Source organism: Polypterus senegalus, chromosome 14, assembly GCF_016835505.1.
Source record: "Polypterus senegalus isolate Bchr_013 chromosome 14, ASM1683550v1, whole genome shotgun sequence".
NCBI lineage: Eukaryota > Metazoa > Chordata > Cladistia > Polypteriformes > Polypteridae > Polypterus > Polypterus senegalus.
In genome coordinates this window covers 128,081,306-128,106,328 of record NC_053167.1, presented here as the reverse complement: position 1 = coordinate 128,106,328, position 25,023 = coordinate 128,081,306, and the positions used below count along the sequence as shown (strand labels likewise).

Sequence of the window (25,023 nt, the reverse complement as noted above, 5' to 3'; positions counted from 1 at the left end):
GTGGTCTTCAGATGCCAGTTCATAACCCCACCGGGCCACTGTCCTCCTCCACTCTGCATACTCTGCCCATGTCCGGCTAGCTTTTCTTCTGGGTGGTCCTAATTTCCTGCTCTAGAGTGACTGTACATAAGTCTGCCCTGCCTCAGACTGGCACTCCATCCACGTCGCACCCGGTGCCCCCACAGCCCTGTCCTTGGAAATAGAGAGGTGGATGGAAGGTAACCAGGCTCTCACCAAGTTCATAAGTGGTGCCACAACACATTTGGGGATGCCAGTGGTTGGTATTGAAAACATGGAGCCATTTTTAACCTGCCCTTCTTTGTTTTGTTTTCAGGCACGGGGATGACCTGATTGTGACGCCTTTTGCTCAGGTAAGTCGTCCTTTGATATTAACATCCTGTGATTGTCTGTGTTTCCTGTGTCACTTGCGTCGTGACACGACTGCGCTGCAGGATGCTTGATGACAGCGTCCCCAGCGCTCACATCACGTGTCCGCACTGCTGCTGTAGAACACAATATGGTGGCCTCACAACTGTGTCGGGGGCTTTGTCCCTGCTTTGTGATGTCATTTAATATCAATTATTGTAATCTCCTTTCTGGTTTCTTTATTATCATTTGCTATTGTAACTTCCTAGTATTTAGTATTTGTGTTGTGGAAAGAGCACATTGAGTGGCTGATGAGTGAAGAAAACAAGAGAGAGAAGAGGTTGGATGATGTGGAGATAGTGAATCAGGAAGTGCAACGGATTAATTGGCAAGGAGGAAGTAAGGACAGTGATGAAGAGGATGAAAAATGGAAAGGCCGTTGGTCCAGATGACATACCTATGGAAGCATGGAGGTGTCCAGGAGAGATGGCAGTGGAGTTTTTAACCAGATTGTTTAATGCAATCTTGGAAAGTGAGAGGAGGCCCGAGGAGTGGAGAAGAAGTGTACTGGTGCCGATATTTAAGAATAAGGGGGATGTGCAGGACTGCAGTAACTACAGGGGGATAAAACTGATGAGCCACAGAATGAAGTTATGGGAGAGAGTAGTGGAGGCTCAGTTAAGAAGTGAGGTGATGATTAGTGAGCAGCAGGATGGTTTCATGCCAAGAAAGAACACCACAGATGTGATGTTTGCTCTGAGGATGTTGATGGAGAAATTTAGAGAAGGCCAGAAGGAGTTGCATTGCGTCTTTGTGGACCTGGAGAAAGCATATGACAGGGTGACTGAGAGGAGCTGTGGTATTGTATGAGGAAGTCGGGAGTGGCAGAGAACTACATAAGAGTGGTACAGGATATGTACGAGGGAAGTGTGACAGTGGTGAGGTCTGCAGTAGGAGTGACGGAGGTGGGATTACATCAGGGATCGGCTCTGAGTCCTTTCTTATTTGCAATGGTGACGGACAGGTTGACAGATGAGATTAGACAGGAGTCCCCGTGGACCTTGAAGTTTGCTGATGACATTGTGATCTGTAGCGATAGTAGGGAGCAGGTCGAGGAGACCCTGGAGAGGTGGAGATATGAGGAGAGGAATGAAGGTCAGTAGGACCACCAAGACAGAATACATGTGTGTGAATGAGAGGGAGATCAGTGGATTGGTGAGGGTGCAGGGAGTAGAGTTGGCAAAGGTGGATGAGTTTAAATACTTGGGATCAACAGTAAAGAGTAATGGGGATTGTGGAAGAGAAGTGAAGAAGAGAGTGTAGGCAGGGTTGGAAGAGTGTCAGGAGTGATTTGTGACAGACGGGTATCAGCAAGAGTGAAAGGGAAGGTCTACAGGACGGTAGTGAGACCAGCTATGTTATATGGGTTGGAGACGGTGGCACTGACTAGAAATCAGGAGACAGAGCTGGATGTGGCAGAGTTAAAGATGCTAAGATTTGCATTGGGTGTGACGAGGATGGACAGGATTGGAAATGAGGACATTAGAGGGTCAGCTTAATTTGGACGGTTGGGAGACAAAGTCAGAGAGGCGAGATTGCGTTGGTTTGGACATGTGAAGAGGAGAGATGTTGGGTATATTGGGAAAAGGATGTTAAGGATAGAGCTGCCAGGCAAGAGGAGAAGAGGAAGGCCTAAGTGAAGGTTTATGGATGTGGTGAGAAAAGACATGCAGGTGATGGGGGTGACAGAATAAGATGAAGAGGACAGGAAGATATGGAAGAAGATAATCCGCTGTGGTGACCCCTAACAGGAGCAGCCGAAAGAAAAAGAAGAAGAAGTATTTGTGTTGTGGATGTAAAGCCAATGGGAGAGGGGGGGTCTCCTAATTATGCGGGGGTACTGCTGCTTCTGTGGTCACGGTGTTGAAGGCCTCCAGCTGGGATATTATGACTGTCATCGCTGACAAGTTGCTCAGGTCCCCGGCTTGTCTCCCTCGCATCTTCACATGTAATGGTAGGAGGCAGCGACTTACCAAGATGAGCTGAAGGAGGACTCTGTCAGCTAGCTTGGTTTGCAATGGCTTCTGCTTACATAACACATGCTCTCTGTTATTCGCCCCTTCCCCTGCCCTAAGTATGTAGGGGGTCGCCCAGGGAGAGACATCCGCCAGTGATCAGCGGCCTGCGCATTACAGAGCACAAAGGACTTCTGCTTTAATGCGGACCGCTGAGCCAAGGTGGCTGCTCTGTCATGCTTCACGTTGACGGCACGCCTTGAGGATGACAGATTACACAACTAGGATTGGGCTGCATATGTCTTTTCGGCACATTTCCTAAGTATTGTGAGCCTTTCTCATTCTGACAACCAATGGACAGCACCGGTGGGTGCACAGATTCATCTCGGGTGCGGTGAGTTTAGCCAACAATCCCCTGCTCTTCTTCTCCTTTTTCCATTCTGTCCTGGCATAACAAACACAAGCCATCAGACTGTCAGGCCCCTTACCCTTACCCTTATCTTACGCTTTTCCTCTTCCTGCCTCAAGCTCAGTACTAACACAATAGGCTCCATCCCCCAGAATCCCTTATTTGGATGAAGTGAGTTTGGAGATGTTATTAATATATGAGCCAAAACACACAAAAGGTACGTCTCTGTCAGTGAAACACGGCATCATCTATCCATTCAGTGGCTTTTAGTACAACACATCACATCACACACCTGGGCATCTTCATACGATGTAAAAAATAATAATAATAATGATCATTCTTTACATTTATTTAGCACTTTTCTCACTTCTCCTAGCACTTTACATGGTGAGTGGGGAGCCACTTCAACCACCACTAATGTGCAGCATCCACCTGGATGACGTGACGGCAGCCATTTTTGTGGCAGTACTCTCACCACACTTGGGCTGTTAGGTAATAAAGTGGTGAGACAGGGGATGATTAGGGGGGCCAAAATGACCAGGCCGTGGTGGGCTATTTAGTCAGGATATCGGGGTACACCCTGCTCTTTACAAAGGAGGCCCAGGGATCTGTAATGGCCTCTGTTTTGTCTTGGTAGAGCGCGATATTAAACTGCTTTCCCCTTTTGTATTCTTTATTTTGTAGCCTTTGTCAGAATGCCTCAAATCTCAGACTGACCACAGTTAATATGATATTGTACTTTATAACTTCTCCCCAACTTCCTTTTTACATCTATAAATTCAGGCAATTACACAGAGTAAAAGGTAAGCAGGAGTTAAGTTACTGCTTTAAAGAATGTATTATTGATAATATTCATAAAATAATAGCAATCAGCAAAGTACAAGTGAATGTTGGCAACCATACATCCTGATAAGTGACAGATGTGTAGTGTCAGGCGACACACGGACTTGTTAGTTACTTAAAAGTCTCTGGACAAGTCATCAGTTCTAGTCTTTCTTCACACCGAGCCTCACGCCTGTCTCAATATGGCTGCCGGGCTGAGGTGAGAGAGAGGGGAGGAGGAAGGGGTAAAGCAACCAACTTGATAGATTCTCTTTCTAAATCCTCACACTGTTAGGGCATTGTGGTACAGCGCCACACCCACCACATAACAAAACAGCTTGGGTTACCGGTTAGCAACCCCCCTAGGCAGACGTGCGGCCCACTCCTACCCTCCGGAAATGACCCTCTTTCTGGAACAGCCAGGTGTTGCATGGGCACCCCTTGGCCTAGTCCAGCCACTCGGGTCCTCAACAATGAGGGTCCTGTGAGCCGGATCACCCTTCGGGGAATCGCACCACATGGCCGTAGTGCCATAACTGACGCTCCCTCACAATGCAGGTCATGTGCCTCATTCAGGATTCCATGAGCAACACAAAGTCAAACCAGCGGTACCCAAGGATTCTCTAAAGAGACACAATACCGAAGGAGTCCAGTCTTCATCTCAGGTCACTGGATAGCGTCCATGTCTCACAACCATATAGCAAGACAGGAAGCACCAGGACTCTAAAGACTTGGACCTTCATCCTTTTACAGAGATATCGGGAGTGCCACACACCCCTTTCCAGCAACCTCATGACCCCCCCCATGCTCTCCCAATCCGTCTACTGACTTCATAGGAAGAGTCACCAGAGACATGAATGTCACTGCCGAGGTAAGTAAACCTCTCAATGAGGTCTACACTCTCTATGCAAACAGACACACTGCTGATGGCCGTGCCTAAGAGTCATTAAAGACCTGGATGTTGGTTTTTATCAGGACACTCGCAAGCCCAGACACTCAGACTCCTCACTCAGTTTCTCGAGACCCCCGATCAGACCCTCCATTGACTCCACGAAGATCACAGTATCGTCATCAATGTCAAGATCACTAAATCTTTCTTCACCAACGGATGCCCCACAGCTGCCGGACCCCATGACCCTCCAAAACACCCAGTCCATGCAAGTATTGAACAGAGTAGGAGCAGAACACACCACTGACGAACCCCAGAATCAAATGGGAAGGAAGAACGCAGAGTCCTGCCTCCACTCTACACAGCCCTCCCAGTGCCAGTGGACAGGCTGGCCACCTTGGGGGGATCAAAAGGCTAAAACAATGAGGGAAATTCAAAAATTCTCAATTGCAAAAGTAAATACTAAGTAAACAAAGAAAACCAAAATATTTGACGATATCACAAAAGCAAAAACAGAAAATCCAAAAATAAACAAAACCAAGTGCGTATTCCGAAAGACCAAACCAGAGAATGAAAATCCAAAAGTGAAGGCTAGGAAACCCAAATAAGAATACCGTATCTACTCGCGTATAACTCAAATCTTGAAACCCGAAAAATCGATCATAAAGTCAGACCCCGACTTATATGGCCGTTCAAAAATGCAACACTTAATTTTTATTGATTTTTTTTTTACATCTTCTTGCCTCCTACAATCTCTCTCGCCAGTTTAATTTTAACCAGCTTCATATTTTCTTCTGATCGAACGCTCCATCGTAGATAAGGGATGCTCTTACGATAAAGGTGTATGAGGGTGTGAGAGATACACAAATCAGTGCAGACGTCACTTCGGAATAGTTCGGGTATTACTGCGTGGTCACGTAGGCACAATAGAGAGAGACACAGAGGTTAGCGCATTGCCGCACCCACATAGAAATAAAAGGCCGTGTGCCCCGTGGTTACTCTCTCAGGTGGGTGTTAGCATATCGTAATCTCTTGGAACAACAGTGTGAGTTTTCCGCATTCGACCGATATTATAAAGTCCTGACTTATCTACGAGTATATACAGTACTCATAAGGCCAACGTAACTTACAAAAAAAAGGGAAAAAAATCACAAAGGGGAGCAGAACAATACAAGTAAGATGTAGCCAACTAAAGCTGTGGTGGATTCAAGCCACACGAACCACGAAAAGAGGATGTCCAGCCGGGAAACAGAGAGGTGATTTATTTACTGAACTAAACCTGGGGAAGTGCGCAACAATGGAGCTTCCATAGATAGATAGGAAAGGCACTATATAGATAGATAGATAGGAAAGGCACTATATAGATAGATAGGAAAAGCGATAGATAGATAGATAGATAGATAGATAGATAGATAGATAGATAGATAGATAGATAGATAGATAGATAGGAAAGGCACTATATAGATAGATAGGAAAAGCGATAGATAGATAGATATGAAAGGCACTATATAGATAGATATACACCCTCTCCCCCTTAATTTATGTCAATGTGCTTAATGATAAAATCAGCTAGCGACGCTGGTCAGAGCCATAGGCTGTCATTAAATCAGATAGATAGGAAAGGCACTATATAGATAGATAGGAATGGCACTATATAGATAGATAGATAGATAGATAGGAAAGGCACTATATAGATAGATAGATAGATAGATAGGAAAGGCACTATATAGATAGATAGATAGATAGGAAAGGCACTATATAGATAGATATACACCCTCTCCCCCTTAATTTATGTCAATGTGCTTAATGATAAAATCAGCTAGCGACGCTGGTCAGAGCCGTAGGCTGTCATTAAATCAGATAGATAGGAAAGGCACTATATAGATAGATAGGAATGGCACTATATAGATAGATATGAAAGGCACTATATAGATAGATAGATAGGAAAGGCACTATATAGATAGATAGATAGATAGATAGGAAAGGCACTATATAGATAGATAGATAGATAGATAGATAGGAAAGGCACTATATAGATAGATATACACCCTCTCCCCCTTAATTTATGTCAATGTGCTTAATGATGAAATCAGCTAGCGACGCTGGTCAGAGCCGTAGGATGTCATTAAATCAGACATTACTGAAAAAGCATGCCTGGCTACCAAACCCCTAGTGGACCTTTTATCCCATCATGCTGATTACCTGTGGGTCGCCACACCCCTAGCAATGTGGAAAGTAGTTCTAATGACGGCTCTCAAAAACAGTGGCGACAGAAGGACTTTTCAAGAAATCGAAAATACCAAATGAATTCCTTAGAGGGGCGGCATGGTGGTGTAGCGGGTAGCTGCTGCATTGCAGTTAAGTGACCCTGGTTCACTTCCCAAGTCCTCCCTGTGTGGAGTTTGCATGTTCTCTCCGTGTCTGCGTGGGTTTCCTCCCACAGTCCAAAGACATGCAGGTTAGGTGCATTGGCGATCCTAAATTGTCCCTAGTGTGTGCTGGGTGTGTGGGTGTGTGTGCCTTGCGGTGGGCTGCTATAGTGCTGCCATCTAGTGGAGACATCTAGTTTAGAAGCAACAGCTTGCAGAAGGTAGAGCTATAAACAGGCAGTCTATAGTTGTGGTGTTGCAAAAAAGGTATAAAGCTGCTGATGTTTTGTTGGAAGATGATGATGATGATGACTGAGATAGTAACAATCAGCTGGATGATGTGGAACCTGCAGACTCTGGCACTGACTCGGATGGCTACCCCAAAGGCATTTCTTCATCACAAGGTGTCGGACTTGTCACGACTGTCAGGACAGCACTACGTGTCCACCAAGCACAAACTGCCACCGGCTACCAAATGTGTTGTGTGCAGCAAGTGTGGATAGTTTTGTTTGGGGCACATGTGCCTCTATGTCTGCCCTCTGTGGTGCCAGGCTTCAAGGTCTCTCATATTCAGATGGAGAGGTTTAGTCGTGCTGCTGCTACTGCTCAAAATAAAGTAAATAACAGGTTTTTTTTTACATTTTTGGCAGTTACTATTGATAATAAAACCATTGCTTTCAATTACATTTCATACACTTTTTACGTAGAGAAGAGCCAAGCAAAATGACACCTTTTATTGGCTAACTAAAAAGATTACAATATGCAAACTTTCGAGGCAACTCAAGCCCTTTCTTCAGGTGAGATTACATAACATTACATCTTACATTATATTATATTACATCTCGCCTGAAGAAGGGGCCTGAGTTGCCTCAAAAGCTTGCATATTGTAATCTTTTTAGTTAGCCAATAAAAGGTGTCATTTTGCTTGGCTCTTCTCTACATTCATAATGGCTAACACCGTACAACACCCTAGTACTACATACACTTTTTACAAAATTTAAGTTTGTTATTTATAACATGTGCATAGACTTCTACTGCAGCGTCCTGGAAATAAGCGGTCCAGCAGTCAATGTGTTAATCCGGGTTTGGCCTTCCCCAAAGCAGCCTTACCCCAACTTAAAAGGCAGGCTTTTGGCCCAGAAATGAGGCTAAGACTGTGAAAGTTTCAAAAAATAATCGGAAGATCACAAAAGTGGAGTAGAGAAAAACTGAGAAAGAGGCGGCTTGGCCGCGTTAGAATATTAAACAGAAACTGAACACAAAAGAGAGAGGCTTGTAGTGCCTGAAATAGTTTGCATAGCCACCATATGCCAAATCAGGGGACGAGAAACTTCCTTGTTTTTGGTCCTATTGTTAGTTGTTTGTCGTAGAGGATCTGTGGCTAATTGTAGTTCATATTTTTTAAACAAAATATTTTTGAAAGCACCTGATGGAGCGATGAAAGCTCTGGCGCAGTCGGCCTGGCGTGGCGATGAGTTCCTGGCTGGGTGCAAATCCTCTGGCCTCACGCTGGGGATTTGTTTTGCTATCAGGAGTGGCTCTAGTGAAGAGTAGCAGAGGGAAAGGTATAATAAAGGAAAAAGTAATTGAGATCTCTGTTTGAAGGTGGACGATCTCAAAAACTTGGCAATACTTTTTAACTCTTTGAGGGCTGAATATTTTTCCCAAAAAACACAGCACAGTAGTTTCACACAGAAATCAACATAAAGCATCTGTCACTGTGTGCTGTGGCCGCCAGGAATTCGCAGCAGGCTGGTTGGCAGAGGGTGGGGGCGGCAGTGGCGGTCTCGGTGCATCATGAACTGGTTTGTACTTCTTGTCATTGTAAGTGGCGGTCCTCCCGGGTGAACATTGCCGTATGTGCGTCAGCATCACAAACCTGTTCAGCACCACCGTCAGCTGATGCTGGTACCTCACATTCATTTTCCGTCAAAATCGGAGTCCGACAAATTCAGCGATTAATATGCAGAACGTCGTCCACGGAGTTTTTTGCTTTACGCATTCACTTCGATCTCTCGCCAGATGTCGATGTCATTTTTGCTGTTGTTTGTGCCTCTCTACTCATGTGAGCGCAGCGAATCTCGATCAGACCAATGAAGCTAACTTACCTTCTAGCAAAGAGAGTCCATCTAAAACCACCGTTTACAGTTGACTACCACCGTCAACCCTTCCGGTTGACAAAAGTCGACATCCGCCCTGAAAGAGTTAAATAATGGGCACAGCGTGCTCTATTGGAGATGCTGCAATTCCTGACAAATATCCCTGAAGAAAACAAAAGCATCAAAGACCTCTACACTCGGCCCACTAGGAGGTGATGGACTTCATGCAGACAAACAGACAGGCCAGCCAGCATGAGGACAACAGTAGACGCCTTCTCAATTTATGATAGACAGATAATAATAATAATAATAAATTTTATTTATATAGCACCTTTCCAATGCTCAAGGCACTTAATAAGTGATAAGTGTTCATGGCTATAAAGCAAGAAAAATTCAAAAGAAAGAAAAGTTCAGACTTGGCAGTCCCAGTCCCAGTGAGGTGTTATGCAGACGTATTGCTGTTGGTCTGATGGACCCCCAGCCGTGTTTCTTAAGACACTACTGCTGAATGATTCGTTGGCTGAAAGTCCTCAATGTTAAGAGGATGCGCTGTGTTGTTCAAAATGGTGGTATTCATGTGTGTTACAACCTCCAGGGGGTCCAGAGTGTGTCCCATAACTGAGCCTGCCCTTTTAATGAGCTTGTTAATTCGGTGGGCCTCTCTTGAAGTGATGTCACCAGCCCAGCACACCACACTGGCCTTCACAGAGTTGTAGAGTCGTGGCCAAATGTTTGGAGAATGACCCAAGTATCGGTGTTCACAAAGTTGGCTACTTCAGTGTTTTTAGATCTTGTTGTCAGATGTACAAGCTTTTCAGATGTTTCAAAGGCTGTTATTGACAATGACATGAAGTTTATACGCAGAGTTAATATTTGCAGTGTTGGTCCTTCTGTCTTTTTCAAGACCTCTGCAATTCATCCTGGCAGGCTGTCAATAAACTTCTGGGCCCAATCCTAACTTTCTTGTATAATCAGTGCTTGGAGTTTGTCAGAATTGGTGGGTTTTTGTTTGCCCACCTGCCACTTGACCAGAAGTTCTCAATGGGATTAAGGTCTGGGGAGTTTCCTGGCCATGGAACCAAAATGTCGATGTTTTTTTCCCCGAGCCACTTAGTTGTCACTTTTATCTCATAGCCTGGTGCTCCGTCATGCTGGATTGTTCGTTGTTGGTCACCAAACTGTTCTTGGACGGTTGGGAGAAGTTGCTCTCAGAGGACATTTTGGTCCCATTCTTTATTCATGGCTGTGTTCTTAGGCCAAACTGTGAGTGAGCCCACTGCCTTGGCTGACTTGAATGGTCTCAGGATGCTTTACTGTCGGCATGACGCAGGACTGATGGTAGCGCTGCTCACCTTTTCCTGGATGACCCAAACAATCATAAAGGGGATTCATCTGAGAAAATGACTTGACCCCAGCAGTCCAGTCCCTGTACCTTTTGCAGAAGTTTTTCTTGGCTTCTTTGCTACCCTTCTTGACACCCACCAGGCCATCCTCCAAAAGACTTCCCTCCCTCACACCTGCCTGCTGCCATTCCTGAGCACTGGTGGTGCCCTGATGCCACAGATAAATCAACTTTAGGAGGCGGTCCTGGCACTTGCTGGACTTTCTTGGGTGCCCTGAAGCCTTCTTCACAACAATTGAACCTCTCTATTGTGACTCAGTCAGCATGACAGGGTGATCTCCAGCCTTGTGCTCGTCGACACTCTCAGGTCTCGCAGGTCCTTGTGTGGTAGGACTGACATGCAGTAGAAATGGGTTTTGGGATTAACTTCCTTTTCATGGCAAAGAGGCACTTTGCAATTAATTGCACTTCATCTGCTCACTCTTCATAACATTCTGGAGTAGATGCAAATTGCCATCATAAACATGGAGACAGCAAACTTTGTGAAAATTAATATTGGTGTCATTCTCAAAACTTTTGGCCACAACTGTAAAAGAGGTGAAGGATGTCACGTCCCACATTAAAGGAGCGCCGTCTCCTAAGGATGAAGAGCTGGCTCTGCCCTTTCTTCTCTAGTTCCTCCTTTTTTCCTAATACCAGTCCAACCTGCCATTGCTGTGGACCCCCAAGTACTTGTAGGAGTGGACCACCTCTACATGCACTCCCTGAAGAGTGACTAGACGTATGCAAACACACCTAAAGGGTTTAACCACCGAGTCGGCCAGACATGGCATTTTTATGGCCACAATGTGATATCTGGAGTGGCATGAGACACCCAAACACATTTAGTTTGTTTTTTATTTTCACAAAAAAAAAAAAAAATTAGAACTAATCTTTAATTTCCCTTCATTCAAACTGAACGTGACTTTTGGTTTTCACAAAACTGAATGTTGTAGGAATATCACATGTCACAAATGGTAACTTTGAAAAATCCCACAATGTGAGAACAAAGCTAAATGGGAAAGAAATGAGGCAGCATTAGAACTAGGAGAGTGAAACTGAGCGCTGAACTTAATAGAAAACCAGAAAAAAAAAACCCTGAGAGAGAAGAAACCCAAACCTGAGCAGCAGCCAGAAAGCCAACTGAAAATCGTGAAGCCACAAGTCGCCGGGAGAGGACTTCTGAGTGACGCCTCGTCCTCTTCTGCTCACATCACTCCCAGTGGTCCAATGCTGCCATCTGCTGGACGGAGATTCCAGCTTTCTGCAGATTTGCATTTGCAATGCAATGAGAAGTGAAGCAGAATGACACGTTGTATTGGCTAACTGAACAGGTTACAATATGCAGGCTCGCCTGAAGAAGGGGCCTGAGTGAGTGGCCTCGAAAGCTTGCGCCTTGTAATCTGGTCACTTAGCCAGTACAACGTGACATTCTGCTTCACTTCTCATTGCATCCATAGCGGCTAACATGGTACAACACCCGACTACTGCAGACATCAAATGACAAGGATGATAAATCTCTGTATCTTTGAATATTCAATACAGAATTTAAAAGTTCTCTATGACCTTACTAATTATTTCTTTTAAATTAGGAAAGGGGAGTCCTTTTTGACAACATAGAAAGCATAATAGCTTCTGTCTTTGCTTTCATGACAGACGTGGCACTTCCCCGCTTTATGTCTCCACGTCTGGTCAAAGTGCTGACTAATCTGTCTGTTTAGAACGCTCTCTCTTCCAGAATGAAGATGCCATTTAGAGATTCTTTTTCTCTTCACGTTTCACTAAGGCAGGGGTGTCCAAACTACGGCCTTTGGGCCAAATGCGGCCCGAGGTCAATTTTTAATTGGCCCACAGCAAATTCTAAAACTATACAATACAATACAATTTCTTTTTTTGTATAACCCAAAATCACACAAGAAGTGCCACAATGGGCTTTAACAGGCCCTGCCTCGTGACATATGGCCTACACACAAAACTTGTTTTTAACTGAATTGTACTTGTTAGGTTTAACACCAGGCGGAGCTACTGTCTTGATCAAGGCAGCGTCTTCACAAACAAACGCAACCAAAGAACAATTTTGCTACAGGTGACCAAAAATGGCAGAACCAAGGAAACACACAATAGCAAGTGAGTGCAGAAAATTTCAGACACGGTGGGAAAATGAATATTTCTTCCTAGAAGTCAAGGGGCAAGTGTGACTATTTGATTTGCAATCAAACTGTTACAGAGATGAAAGAGTATATATAATGTGTGTCGACACTACGAAACCAAACATCCGACCCTACACTGGTGCCGAGGGAGAAAAGAAGGTTAAGCAAATAGCAGCCAGTGTGCAAGCTCAACAACAGGATTTCATCTTTGCTAACAAAACACAAGAAAATGCCACATTAGTTACGAGGTAGCGCAACTCACTGCCCGTCACGGGGAACCTTTCCCAGATGGGTGCCACACTTAAGTCTCAGGAATAATGTTGCCGGAGAAAATACAGGAATTCAACAACGTTCGCTTGTCCAGAAACGCAGTCGTGCAGCGAGTTGAAGAATTGTCAGCTAACTTAAAACATCAAGGGGCAGATAACGCTTGTGCTTTGGATTTTTACTCGATTGCATGTGACGAGAGCACTTTGGAATACAATAAATGAAAACCCATTAATGGATTTTGCTAGCTTAATACACAGGAGGTGAAGCAGCATACCTCACGTCTAGTGGGTGGCCCAGCCCTTCGTATATTTCTCTGCATGTGGCCCTCAGTTTGGACACCCCTGCACTAAGGGTTTCTTCTTCTGCACGTTGTTTTTATACAAATGCCTGTTTTGCCAGTTTATCTCATCTTTCATGCTCCTGGATTCTTTTCTGATAGAATATGCAAACTTTTCACAACCAGTCTTCCAACTTATCTGTCCTTTTATCCTCATATGTTCTTTTTTTTTTTTTTTGCTAGAATATGCAAACGTTTCACTGCCAATCTGTTGTAAATGTCATTTTTGTCTTTTCTTTTTATTAGCCAAAGTACCCGGCATTGCCTGGGTGTAAGCAAATGGTGGAAAAACTTTCTTTTGTAAGTTCAACATGTAATGGCCGACCCCTTACCCAGCTGGCAGCTACACTTCCAAGACCTGTGGTCTGGATAAATTACTGAGGCTAATCTATAACTACCAAGCCGTACCTCTAACAAATTAAGTTTTCCCCACAATCAACGGTTTAAACATAAGCACACAAAAGCAGATAAGTGTATAAATATATTAAACTAGCCGAAGCCTGCTGTAGCATACGGCGGTGTAAGAATAGGAACGGAAAACGGTGAGAAAGGAATTCAGTATAACAAAGGCTTAGGAAACGACCGTCGCAGAATAACGAAAATAGCGAGGAGCGAAACCAATGCCAATGGTCGAGAGTACCTTCCTGTAGCAGGCTACAGAAAACATAGACATATATAGATAGATGCCGCATTCACTGTGTTGCCCAGTCGTCACGATAAGTCAGCGCGTCCGCCCTATTGCGAGTGGTAAAAGTGCCATTTAAACTAATACACATAGACACAGAAACCAGGTTTTCTGATGAAAAAACAATAACGTTTTAAACAGTATCGTTTACATACAACAGATTTTGGCAAATCGTTTATATGCAATTATTTATATCCATTTGTACACTCAATGCGTGCGTATCCCATGGTCTTAGAGTTAGTGGGCGGGGCTCTGTGAGTTGGTGGGTGTGGCTCTCTGTCTTGCTTGCCCTTAGTTAGAGTTGGCGGGCGGGGCTCTCTGAGTTGGCGATCATGGCTCTCTGTCTTGCATGCAGTGTAAAGTCAACGTGGCTCAGAGGTGCATGTGGACTTTTGCACAGACAAAAGCGACTGAGACTGTGTTTGGTGAGTTGTTGTGTGCCTCGAGAGCGACGCTGGACTTGGGAGGACGGTTACAGTTGGCGTGTGTGGCTCTATTGTGTATATCCCATGACGTGGTAGGAGGGTTAGAGTTGGCGGGCGGGGCTCTGTCAAGCGTATCCCATGGTCTTAGAGTTGGTGGGCGGGGCTCTGTCTTGCTTGCGCTCAGTGTCTTGCGTGCCCTCAGTGAATTATATATATAGATGAACAATAACAAAGAATGAACACTTTCACACGTAGAAAATATATATGTATATACCACCACCAAAGCAACAGCGTGACAACACCATATATACAATATGAAAACCCTCCCTTGTCCCAGTAACGTATACCAAACACAAAACACAAAAAACAATGAATGAATACGGAAAATGTCGATGATAGTGAACTTGAGTCCGAGTATACAACGGTCCTGAATATGATGACTGGTTAACAGATAAGTGATGTGTTTGAATTTCTCGGGAAAAAATGGAACAACCTCACCGTGAATCCTCAGGATGTGGTGGATAATGCAGTTCAACCCCGGGGTCTCTGGCGATGATTGTATTGATGCAAGTCCGGCAAAATGAAAAACAAACTGGTATCAAAAGCGCAATGTGGAAAACAGCAGGTAAAGTTGGTTCGTTGTAGTGAAATGTAATCTCCGTCTTTCTCCTCCCTTTCTCCTCTGTTCCCTCTTGATTGTTTATGTAATAATGAGCTGGATGTAATTGATCGATTGTAAAGAGGTGCTTTCCATCTTGGGGCTGCGGTCTCTTTCCATCATCCGCCCCCCCCTGTATTTACGGGGACGACATTCGCTGAAGCACACATTATAAACATCAAATGGGACGATGGAAACAAAACGCACTAAGTACAAACATTGAAAACACTATTACTACGTAGCCCCGCTACAAACATGGCTGAGCACAACCCAGAAAGATGCTGTGGGGCATGGCCCGGCCACAGCATGTTTATTTACAAAGTCCATTATTTACAAGGTGCCTCCAAGACCTTGTCTTCCTTCGCTCCCGACTCCTGCCAACGAATGGAGGGAGGCAGCCCCTTTTATTCCCAGCCGGACGGGCTCCAGGTGCCTCCCGATTATCTTCCTCCGGCACTCCCCAGTGTGGCGGAAGTACCGGCAGCGCACCTGGAAGCACTCCGGGTGTCCCTAGTTTACTTCCCCCCAGCACTTCCACTGCACCCGGGGTTCAAAGGCATTGGGGCACCCCCTGGCGGTGACAATGGGCCCCTATATGGTTGAGCTTCCGAAAGCCACCAGGGCGGTCGACCCCACATGGTCTGGGGGAGGCGTACCACCCCCAGCCACCTGTGACAACGCATACAGACGTATTCTTAGACAAAAGCTGTAATCCAGAAAGATTAACTGAGATGAAAATGCTGTACGTACCTGTGGCCTTTGAGATCAGAAAACTGATGGCTGTAACGCACTGCCTGGTGGGAATTGTAGTCACCAGTGTCGGGGCTTGTTTATTCTTGTTGTTTTATTTTCCCAATGTTTTAATCATGTCATTTTAGCACCATTTTGTTAATTGCAAGATCTCCTGCTTCCTCGTAGTTTTAATGACCGTATGGTCTACCGTCACCTTGGCCTTGGCTACAATGTGACCAGATGTCAAGGGCTCTTTCCTATGTAGGATGGCGGTGCACCACTCCAGGTATCAAACAAATCCCTAATGACTTTCTTTAGTGCTGAATTAAATTAGCGTCCCAAGTGTCTGGTATAGAACTGTGTGGCTGTCATGGTGACGCTAAGATTCACACCATCAGAAATGGTGGGGACTCCAGGAACACACCCAGCCTTGACCCGGCGTGCACACACACTCACTCACTGAGACACACTTAGTGGCCCAATGAATCATAACTAATAATGAAATAAATTAATCAGAAAATTGGAAGAGAACATGCAATGTAATAAAAACACGCAAGCAAAAAGCCCTCTCCTGATCCCTGACGGCGATAATAAATTGTAACTCTAAACAATGAGCACTAATAACAACGTCCAAAGCACAGTTGACGACTGATGGGCGAGTAGAAAGTCCTGTGAATGGCACACTGAAGAGCGATGTAAAATTTGTCCTACCGGTCTCCTATTGCAGTGTGGGATGAGGTGACTGGGAGCGGGACCCTGTGATGAAGACATATCCAATCCGTACAAACTCACGCCAGCTGGCACAAGACAGACCATACATCCAGAGGGGAACAGCAATCCAAGATGAATGACGATGGGTAATCCAATTGGGTGAACAAACAGACGGACGATTGCGATTTCCGGGTGTCTTGATAGTTCACATTATAAAGGGCCCCGTTGGCTCGATCCTCTTTCCAGCAGTCCCTGCACCTTCCAGTTGGATGAACAGCGTATGAACAAACAGACAGACGATTGCGATTTCCTGGTGTCTTGATGGCTACCTTTTTAAAGGACCTGCTGAGTCGATCCTCTTCCCAGCAGCCTCTGCACCCTCCAAACTGCCCAAAAGTGTTATACCGCCAGGGCCACTGGGATATGCAATACCTTTTTAAGTAGCACTGCCACAACTTTGCCTGAATAGCTTTGGCAACGAGTATTTGACTGCTCTTCTGCCAAGCCCCATTTGCCCAGTTCATAACCCCGGTTAAACTAATTTAAAATGGACTTTTCAAAACATGTTTTTGCGGAGAGCTTTAAGTCCAGTGCAATCCGGTTAATGCAAGCTTTGCTTATTAAATCAACTCGCGTCCAAAGCCAAAGAAAATATATATGAAACTAGCCAACCCGCGGCGTACCGTACGCCGCATATTCAGGCCGCTTTTTTAATGATTTTTAAGCATAGGGAGAAAATTTACATTTGAAAAATCGGTTATGTAATAAATCAGCAAGAAAAGCAACATTGTAACAATGCACAGAACGAACCAACACACAATCGTCCGTGCGGCGCTCAGGCGCGGAGGGTGGAACGGGAGGAGAAGGACGTCCATTCAGCTCCCTCCGTCATGCTAGTCTGCTGATTTCTCGTTCAGTATGCACTGCCCGCTCATGTGCCCACCTCCAACTCATCACTCGAGTCATTGTCGTCTTTGCACAGTCCAGATGCACCTGTGACTCACGTAGACTTTTCATTGCTCTGTGCGGTTTTGGCTGCCTTTCTATATATAATCCACACCAAGACACCCGACCACGGTAGCAGCGAGGTGAGAGGGCGGTGTGTACAAAGTGCAGGAGCATCTAAGAAGACGCATGTTTGTCGCGGATGCGAATTGCTGTATGTAGCGTGTAAAACAGTTTGCTATGGTGCAAGCGGTCGTGCGTCGTAACTGAAAACTCGTTTTTTAAAGACTGCTCACTTCATTGTGCATACGACTGTAGGTGAATGAAAAGATGTATCTCTGGAGAGGGCAACATACAATACAGCGTTTTACACGCTGCATACAGCAATTCACATTCACGACAAATTGTTTTACACGCTGCATACAGCAATTCACATTCGCGACAAATATGAATCTTCTTAGATGGTGCTGTCGCGTCCACCCACGCTCTCGAAGCACACACACTGCCTGGTCATGTGCCTGCTCGCAAGAGCAACTAACAGAGACCCGCCCACCAACTGTAAGACCATGGGAAACCCCTCGCAAACTGCTCTACACGCCGCATACAGCGATTCACATCTGCAACATGATTTTTCTTAGATGGTCCTGCCACGTCCACGCTCGTTCTCAAAGCATACAAACCGCCCAGTCATGTGGAGCCTCTGTGTGAACCGGTCAGGCACAGAGAAGGTCGGCTGCTGAGAGAGCGTCTCGACTGTTGCAGGGCCTGCATTGGTGAAGCAGGTGAGACGGTAATGAAACAGAGGCACCGGGCTTATTGGTTTTTAAAGACTGCTTCCTTCATTGTGTTTTAACCTCCATTTTAAAGGATTGTTTCAAGGATGCCATGTTTTACACGCTGCATACAGCGATTCACCTCCGCGAGAAACATGCCTCTATGTACAGTCAACGTCGCTCGGAGGTGTATGTGGCCTCTACGACAGACGCATATAAATGACGGCGTTCTTCCTGTGTCACTGTGTCCGAGTTGGTGGACGTGGTTCTGCGAGTTGTCGTCGTATCCAATGGTCTTACAGTTGGGGGGCGTGGCTCCTTCCTGCTTGCGCCATTGGTGTCTTACTTGTCGGCGGCTTAGTGAATCCCGCTTTCCATGGGTGTCTTGCCTTAGTGAATTATATATATAGATGTGCAGCAATTGTCACCTTTACGCTGTACCTCTTTTACACATTTCAATCCTTGAACAAGTGCCATCATTTCAGCAATGGAAATCAGTCCTTCATGAGAAATCCTGACAACACCAGCATCATTCATATTGAAAATGTCAAATCGCAAAGCTAATCTGCTGCTTTGTGGATCTTTTAATCCGTCTATATAAACTTTACATACTGGCACTCCAGATAATTGATCAAAAACTGATTATGCCATGTCAGTGGACTAATTCTCAACTTTATTTGTCAACTGTATACCTATTTATATATGTGTGTGTGTGTATACACACAGGTCACTGGCTGGTCAACTAAATGTGTGTGTCACTGTAAAGGGCATAATGAACCTCAGTATAACCCTAAGGGTCAAACCGATGAGGTTTTTGACTGAGAAATTAACTTGGTGGAATCTAAATTTGGTCTAAAAACAAAATTTGTGAATCCACTTTAATAAGAGGATGGGTGTCCATCCAGTTGCTTTGGCTCTTTCATTGCAAAATAATGGCACATCACAAACATTTTTATCAGTACATTCAGTCAATTTGTGATTTCAACAGATGGCGCATCACAAACATTAGCACTGCTTTTCCAAATCCCATACTAAATGGTGTATAGAGATATATACATTGCATGGTGCACTGCCAACGTTAACGCAGAGGTCTGTGTTTATTATTTAGATGTCAAGCCGTATTAGATGGGTGCAAGATCAATGCAGTATTTCTGTTCATGACAGAATCCCTTAATAATCGTATATTTACTAAAGTATTTTGTTTCAAGATGCCAATTGCGTTTATGTTGTTGTAGGTGACAGAGTGCTGTGCATTCACGTTCAACAAATCTTTACAAATAAACGTTGCTGTAAAACGTTGCAAGTAACCCTCCACCCAGTAGATAAAGCTAGGCTACCGGATGGTGTACATGGACTACAAGGTGACCAAAGCCACCATATATATTTGCAATCTGTCCACTCCTGTAATAAGTTTAACAAAATACAAGCAACGTCCCAATGTTTGTAATGACATTTTATGCGGAGGCTACAATGTAATGTCAGCAGCCGAGATGAATGCGAAATGTGGAGGACAAGGCCAGCAAATCCAAAGTGTGAAATATGAAAACCAGAAATCCCAGCAATTAAACGAGTGCCCACCATGTCTACTTTATTTCTGTAATGGAATTAATCACCAGTGTCGTTCTGCTTGTGATTGATGGTGTGGCCACTAGAGGGCATCCCCTACGCCGAGGTTCCATTCACTTTCAGAATTTGTGTCTTTCAGGGCACCTCAGGCTGTCAGTTGTACTCCAGGTATCAGAGGCAGGGTCTCTTTAATCTGATCTGTGGGCCCGTAAATTCATCCCCGGAGTGGAGGAACTCTCTTTTGCTTCCTTTTTGTTTAGATATAACTATTACTAGGGGGCTTACCCCCAGCTTGCTTCGCTCGCCAACCCCCCTTGCATGTGCTACACGCCAGCCACTCTACACGCTACATGTGTCTGTGCCGCTCGTGTTGTGAAAAGATCGGGCTGAATGCACCCCAAGGAGATGCGGTCGCTCCATTCGAAACCCCCTCTTAAACGGTCATATGATGGGAAACAAATACAATTTTTTTTTTTTTTTTTACTTCCTCTTTGCTCGATCAGCTGCTGTCTTGCTTCTGCCATGCGGTGTGATCTGCATTTCGTACGGCACTTCGAACATTTAAAAGCCTGTACAGCAGCTGTCCTACTCTTTGTCTTTTATTTCCTGACCCTGGCGTGGTTAAATCTTTTGACCAGGGCTGTGGAGTCGGTAGATAAATGCTCCGACTCCGACTCCTCAGTTTCTAAATCTTCCGACTCCGACTCCTCAGTTTCTAAATATTCCGACTCCCGACTCCTCTGTATGTATATACTGTACAATGCTAATGTATTTTCTACATCCATTGAAGGAAAGGAAGGCAACATACATGTCATTTCTCCACAGAACTGCTGGCTAGGAAGCCAACACTCTACTATAATGGCAGATTAAAGACAAACACAATTAATTGGTGGCCGCAGATTGCGGGTGTCCACATGGACGGGCAGATCCAGCTTGCCGAAAATCTCGACCACCCATCCAAAGTAATGTGATGCCTCTGTTTGCTGCAGTGGCTGTCTCCTCTGTCAGCCAGCCGGAAGTTTAGTGCATTGTGTCACTCACCGGCCAGCTGATCAGCAGAACGAGCCTCTACTGGAGACAGGTAGAGATCTGTGTTCTCGTTCTTCGCCCCTTCACTAGCGCATAGCTAAGGGGAGCCGACGGAGCTGAGAACACCAGATGATTTTTCAGGCGTTTGACGCGTGATGACTCGTTGAACGGCTGAAAAATCGGCAGTGCATCTGTAAATGTATGGGGGGCTTTAGGCTAGGTTCACAGTTCTCTGTAACAGTGGAACACGACACAATGGAAAGCGGTGCCGCACCTTACCTGTGCATTACATCCCATATAGTGACGATACAGTCAAAGAAAAGCATGCTTCATGGTTACTTGACATGTTCGTTTTGTGGTAACATTATGCACTGCATGCATTGGGCTTTATTCTTACAGCAGAGAAGTAGTTCATTATGACTGTTTGTGAATTCGGACATTTCAACTTACTTTTTAATTCCCATTTAAATTTAATAGGAGTCGGAGTCGGTTAACTTTTTGCCGACTCCAACTCCGACTCCAGGTACCCAAAATTGTCTCCGACTCCACAGCCCTGCTTTTGACACAAAGTCTCGTCTCGCGGGATGTGAGTTCTTGATATTTTTTAACTTATAATTTAAAAATGGAATAAGAATCTGAAAATCTAACAACATCACATTAAAGTTCGATAAACTTTGAAAAGAATGATACCAAACATATAAGCCCAATTTAAAGCATGACAAAAACGTCACATAAAATTGTTGCACTTTGAGGCTTTTGAGATTTTATATATAGAGAGTAGATTATCATTACAGCACATTTGTCTGTCAGCTTTATCAAGGTATCAAGGCGACTTGCGAGATGAAGAGACGTTATAACTGTTCACATTTACTTTGTTGACTTGCTCAGGGTCACAAGGTGAGGTGACTTCAGAGTCCAGTGCCTTTGCCTGAACTCCATACTGCCTGCCTGTGACACAGTACTGTGACTGGAGCAGTAGCGTCTAGTTGGGCTCTTATGCTCTCTTGACCTTCCTAGACCAGGCTGATTCCTTTAGTCTTACCGTTGACACAATTCTAGAACCCTCCAGAAAGAGATCTAAATTAACTGCGAGGCACCAAAGTGTTTCCCTTGTGCCCAGGGAATGGACTGTGGCTGCGGTATTTCTGGCCCACTCCTCCTTAAATTGTTGCCAAACTCACCAATTTGGGTAAAACCAGGAGGCCAGCCTTAGCTCTTGTAGACATTAAAGAGAAGACGACACGCTGAGGTGGCTAACATCCCACTACTGAAAACCTGTGAGTTTTAAGTAACTTTGAGGGTCGGTGCAGGCAAGGCGCTATATAATAAAAAGAGGGGCTTGGGAGCCCACAAGGGGCCATAAACACACAGGAGCTGAGCTGCACCGGTCTAATTCCTGAATTTCTGACATGTTACCCTTGTTAGGGCAGCACATCGGTGAGTCTTGGCTTCAAATCTTAGCCCTGTATCAGGTTTGCATGTTCTCATTGTGTGCGTGTGTGTGTTCACTTCATCGCTCCTTCCACAGACAGGCCCTTTAGGTTAATTGGCCACACTGTAGGTATCAGATTGTGTGAGGTGTGCGTGTGTGTGTGTGTGTGTGTGGACCCTGGTTCCTCCCTTATGTCCAGTGCTGCTCAGGTGGGCTCCTGCTCCCACAAGAAGGTTCTGAAGTGAACACACCAATGAGAGACTTTTGAGCGTTTGCACCTCTTTCATGGGTTTAACAGACCGGGGGTCTCCTCAAGTGCCCTGCCACCCTGCCTTAATGTGGGGGCGAGTCGCTGCTTTATTTTTAGGTGCTTACCAGTAAACTGCATGAGTTCTTATTTTTGGAAAGTCAGATGCCACTTGCTGTGCTGCTCACATCATACACATGTGACACCAGATGCTGCCTGTTCTCATTTATTTGTTTAGTGATACTCTGAACTAAGTGATTTTAAAAAAAAAAACTGCAATTATTTCCATTTTGTGACATGTAAATGACCGGTTAGTAAAGGCGTCACCAGTAAGTAAACACCTTGAGCATTGGAAAGGTGCTATATAAATAAAATGTAATTATTATTATTGTTTTTATTATTATTAAGAAGTCAGTTGGGGAGGTGTAGATACCCAGCCTTTGCCATTTTGTGTTGGGTCCCTTCATCCTGAGCATTGGCAAGTTTAATGACCCCCCTCATGGTGGAATTTGGAAAGAGGGCCCTGATTTGGCATCCGTGCCATCTTCACCATTAGGCAATACTATAAATATGGACTTTTTAATACTGCAGTTTGTAAAAAGATATCTGGCTGACAGAGTCTTTCAGGGGGATAACAGTCTGAAGGAGGGCACTGAGTTGGCACACGTTTGATTTACAGTTCAGCGCCGTTAGGCCACACTATATGTAGTAGTAGCAGCAGAACAGTTGAACTTATTTTGCAGTGTAAACGGCTGTTTGGCTGACAATTTAATTCCCAGAATGCATGTGGAAGTGTACACTCGTGGCTGCTGACACTTTCAACTGTCGTACTCCCCTTGTGCTTCTCTACACAGACTTACACGGCATCGCCATTTCTGGAAGCGGGCCTGGTACTCATTTTCCGGAAAATGCTGTTGAGCAGCTGTCTCACATTCTTTTATATTAGAAAATCTTCGTCCTTTCAGTGCAGCTTTTAATTTTGGAAGTAGTTGGAAATCACAGGGGGCTAAAGTAAGTCAGGTGAGCAGGCCGGAGGATCTAATTGGGGAATCGCTTTTTTGGCCAGAGAACGCGGTGTGACTTGGCACATCGTCATGATGAACAATCCACTTGTCAGGCCACAATTCAAGCAGAGTTTCGTAATCTCTTCAGTACGTCGAAATAACGCTGTTGGTTGCTCGTTTGTCCCTGTTCAATCAATTCTTGGTGGACTATTCCCTTGAACTTAAACTGTGAGTGCGACATGGGTGCTGTTTTTAGGGGAGCGGTGAACCCGGGGTTTTCCATCGCATGCTCCATCACATCTTCTCGCCCATCTTTGAACCTCTCGAAACACACTTGACTTTTTCATGGTATCTTCACCATAGGCCACTCACAAGTTTCAGGAGTGCATTTGCTGATTTTCACACAAACTTTTATATGAATACGTTGCTCCCAAATTTCAGTCACCCATCTGTGTACATGCAGATATCTATTACTTTCCCCATAGCTAACTGACAACGGGCTCTATCAGCTGGCAATTGTACTCACGTATTTGTTCAAACACGAATACTCCTGTGATTTTAATACATTCTGAACTTAATGAATCCAATACACAGTCATGGAGAAGTGGAACCCAACTCTTGATGCCAATCCACACACACCAGACCAGTTAGCTGGCATCCATAACACATGCGCTTCAGAGCAGGTCATGCCCCTCAAAGCTAAGCATGTTCAAACCCGGCCAATACTTACAACAACATTTATTTATGTAGCACATTTTCATACAAACACTTGCTCAAAGTGCTTTACATAATAAAGAATAGAAAAATAAAAGACACAGTAAGACAATAAAATAAGTCAACATTAATTAACATAGAATAAGTAAGGTCCAATGGCCAGGGGGGACAGAAAAAACAAAAAAAAACTCCAGACGGCTGGAGATAAAAATAAAATCTGTAGGGATTACAGGCCATGAGACCACCCAGTCCCCTCTGGGCATTCTACCAAACATAAATGAAACAGTCCTCTTTGGATTTAGAGTTCTCACGGAAGGACTTCTGATGATGGTCACGTAGACTTCTGCCTTTTAATCCATCCATCATTGTTGGAGCATCATGAAGCTTTGAGTGCGCCACTACCACAAAGAAACCGGAAAAAGAAACAGAAGAGAGAGAGTAGGGGAGACTTAGATGGGAGACCATCTAGGAAAGCTTGGGTTGCTGCTGGAAGAGGTGTTGGTGAGGCCAGCAGGGGGTCTGAATGTGGACCCCAATGCCCCAGTGCGGTGACAGGGACACAAGTGCTGTAAAAATGGCGCCATCTTTCAGATGAGACATAAAGCTGAGGTCCCGGCTCTCTGTGGATCATTAAAGATTCCTGGACATCTTTCTTAAACAATAGGGGGCATCCCGATGTCCTGGCTAAATTGCCCACCAATGCCTAGTCGTTCCTCATGATCCCCTGTTTTCTTCTTGGCCATCTCTCTCACCATTTCACCACCTAACAGCTAATGTGTGGTGAGCGCACTGGTGCAATGATGGCTGCCGTCTCATCACCCAGGTGGATGTTGAACCTTAGTGGTGGTGGAAGTGGTAAAGCGCTTTGAGTAGTGAGAGAAACGCTATAAAAATTGTACAGAAATATAAATATCGTGACATCATGTTAACCAGTGTCCTTTTTTCAATCATAGATTAGTTTGCCGTTTCAAATTTACCTCGACAGCAGCCACTTT

At 44.8% G+C, this 25,023-nt stretch overlaps 1 protein-coding gene across 4 annotated transcripts in view; it reads left to right on the top strand.

The window, feature by feature from the left end:
- The window catches only part of pde4ba (phosphodiesterase 4B, cAMP-specific a), a 594,195-nt gene that overhangs the window by 397,841 nt on the left and 171,331 nt on the right, over positions 1-25,023 (top strand). For all 4 annotated transcript variants that reach the window (XM_039734542.1, XM_039734543.1, XM_039734545.1 and 1 more), the window contains one exon: positions 335-371. In XM_039734542.1, the coding sequence (XP_039590476.1) occupies positions 335-371 (37 nt within the window). The remainder of the gene's footprint in view (positions 1-334; positions 372-25,023) is intronic.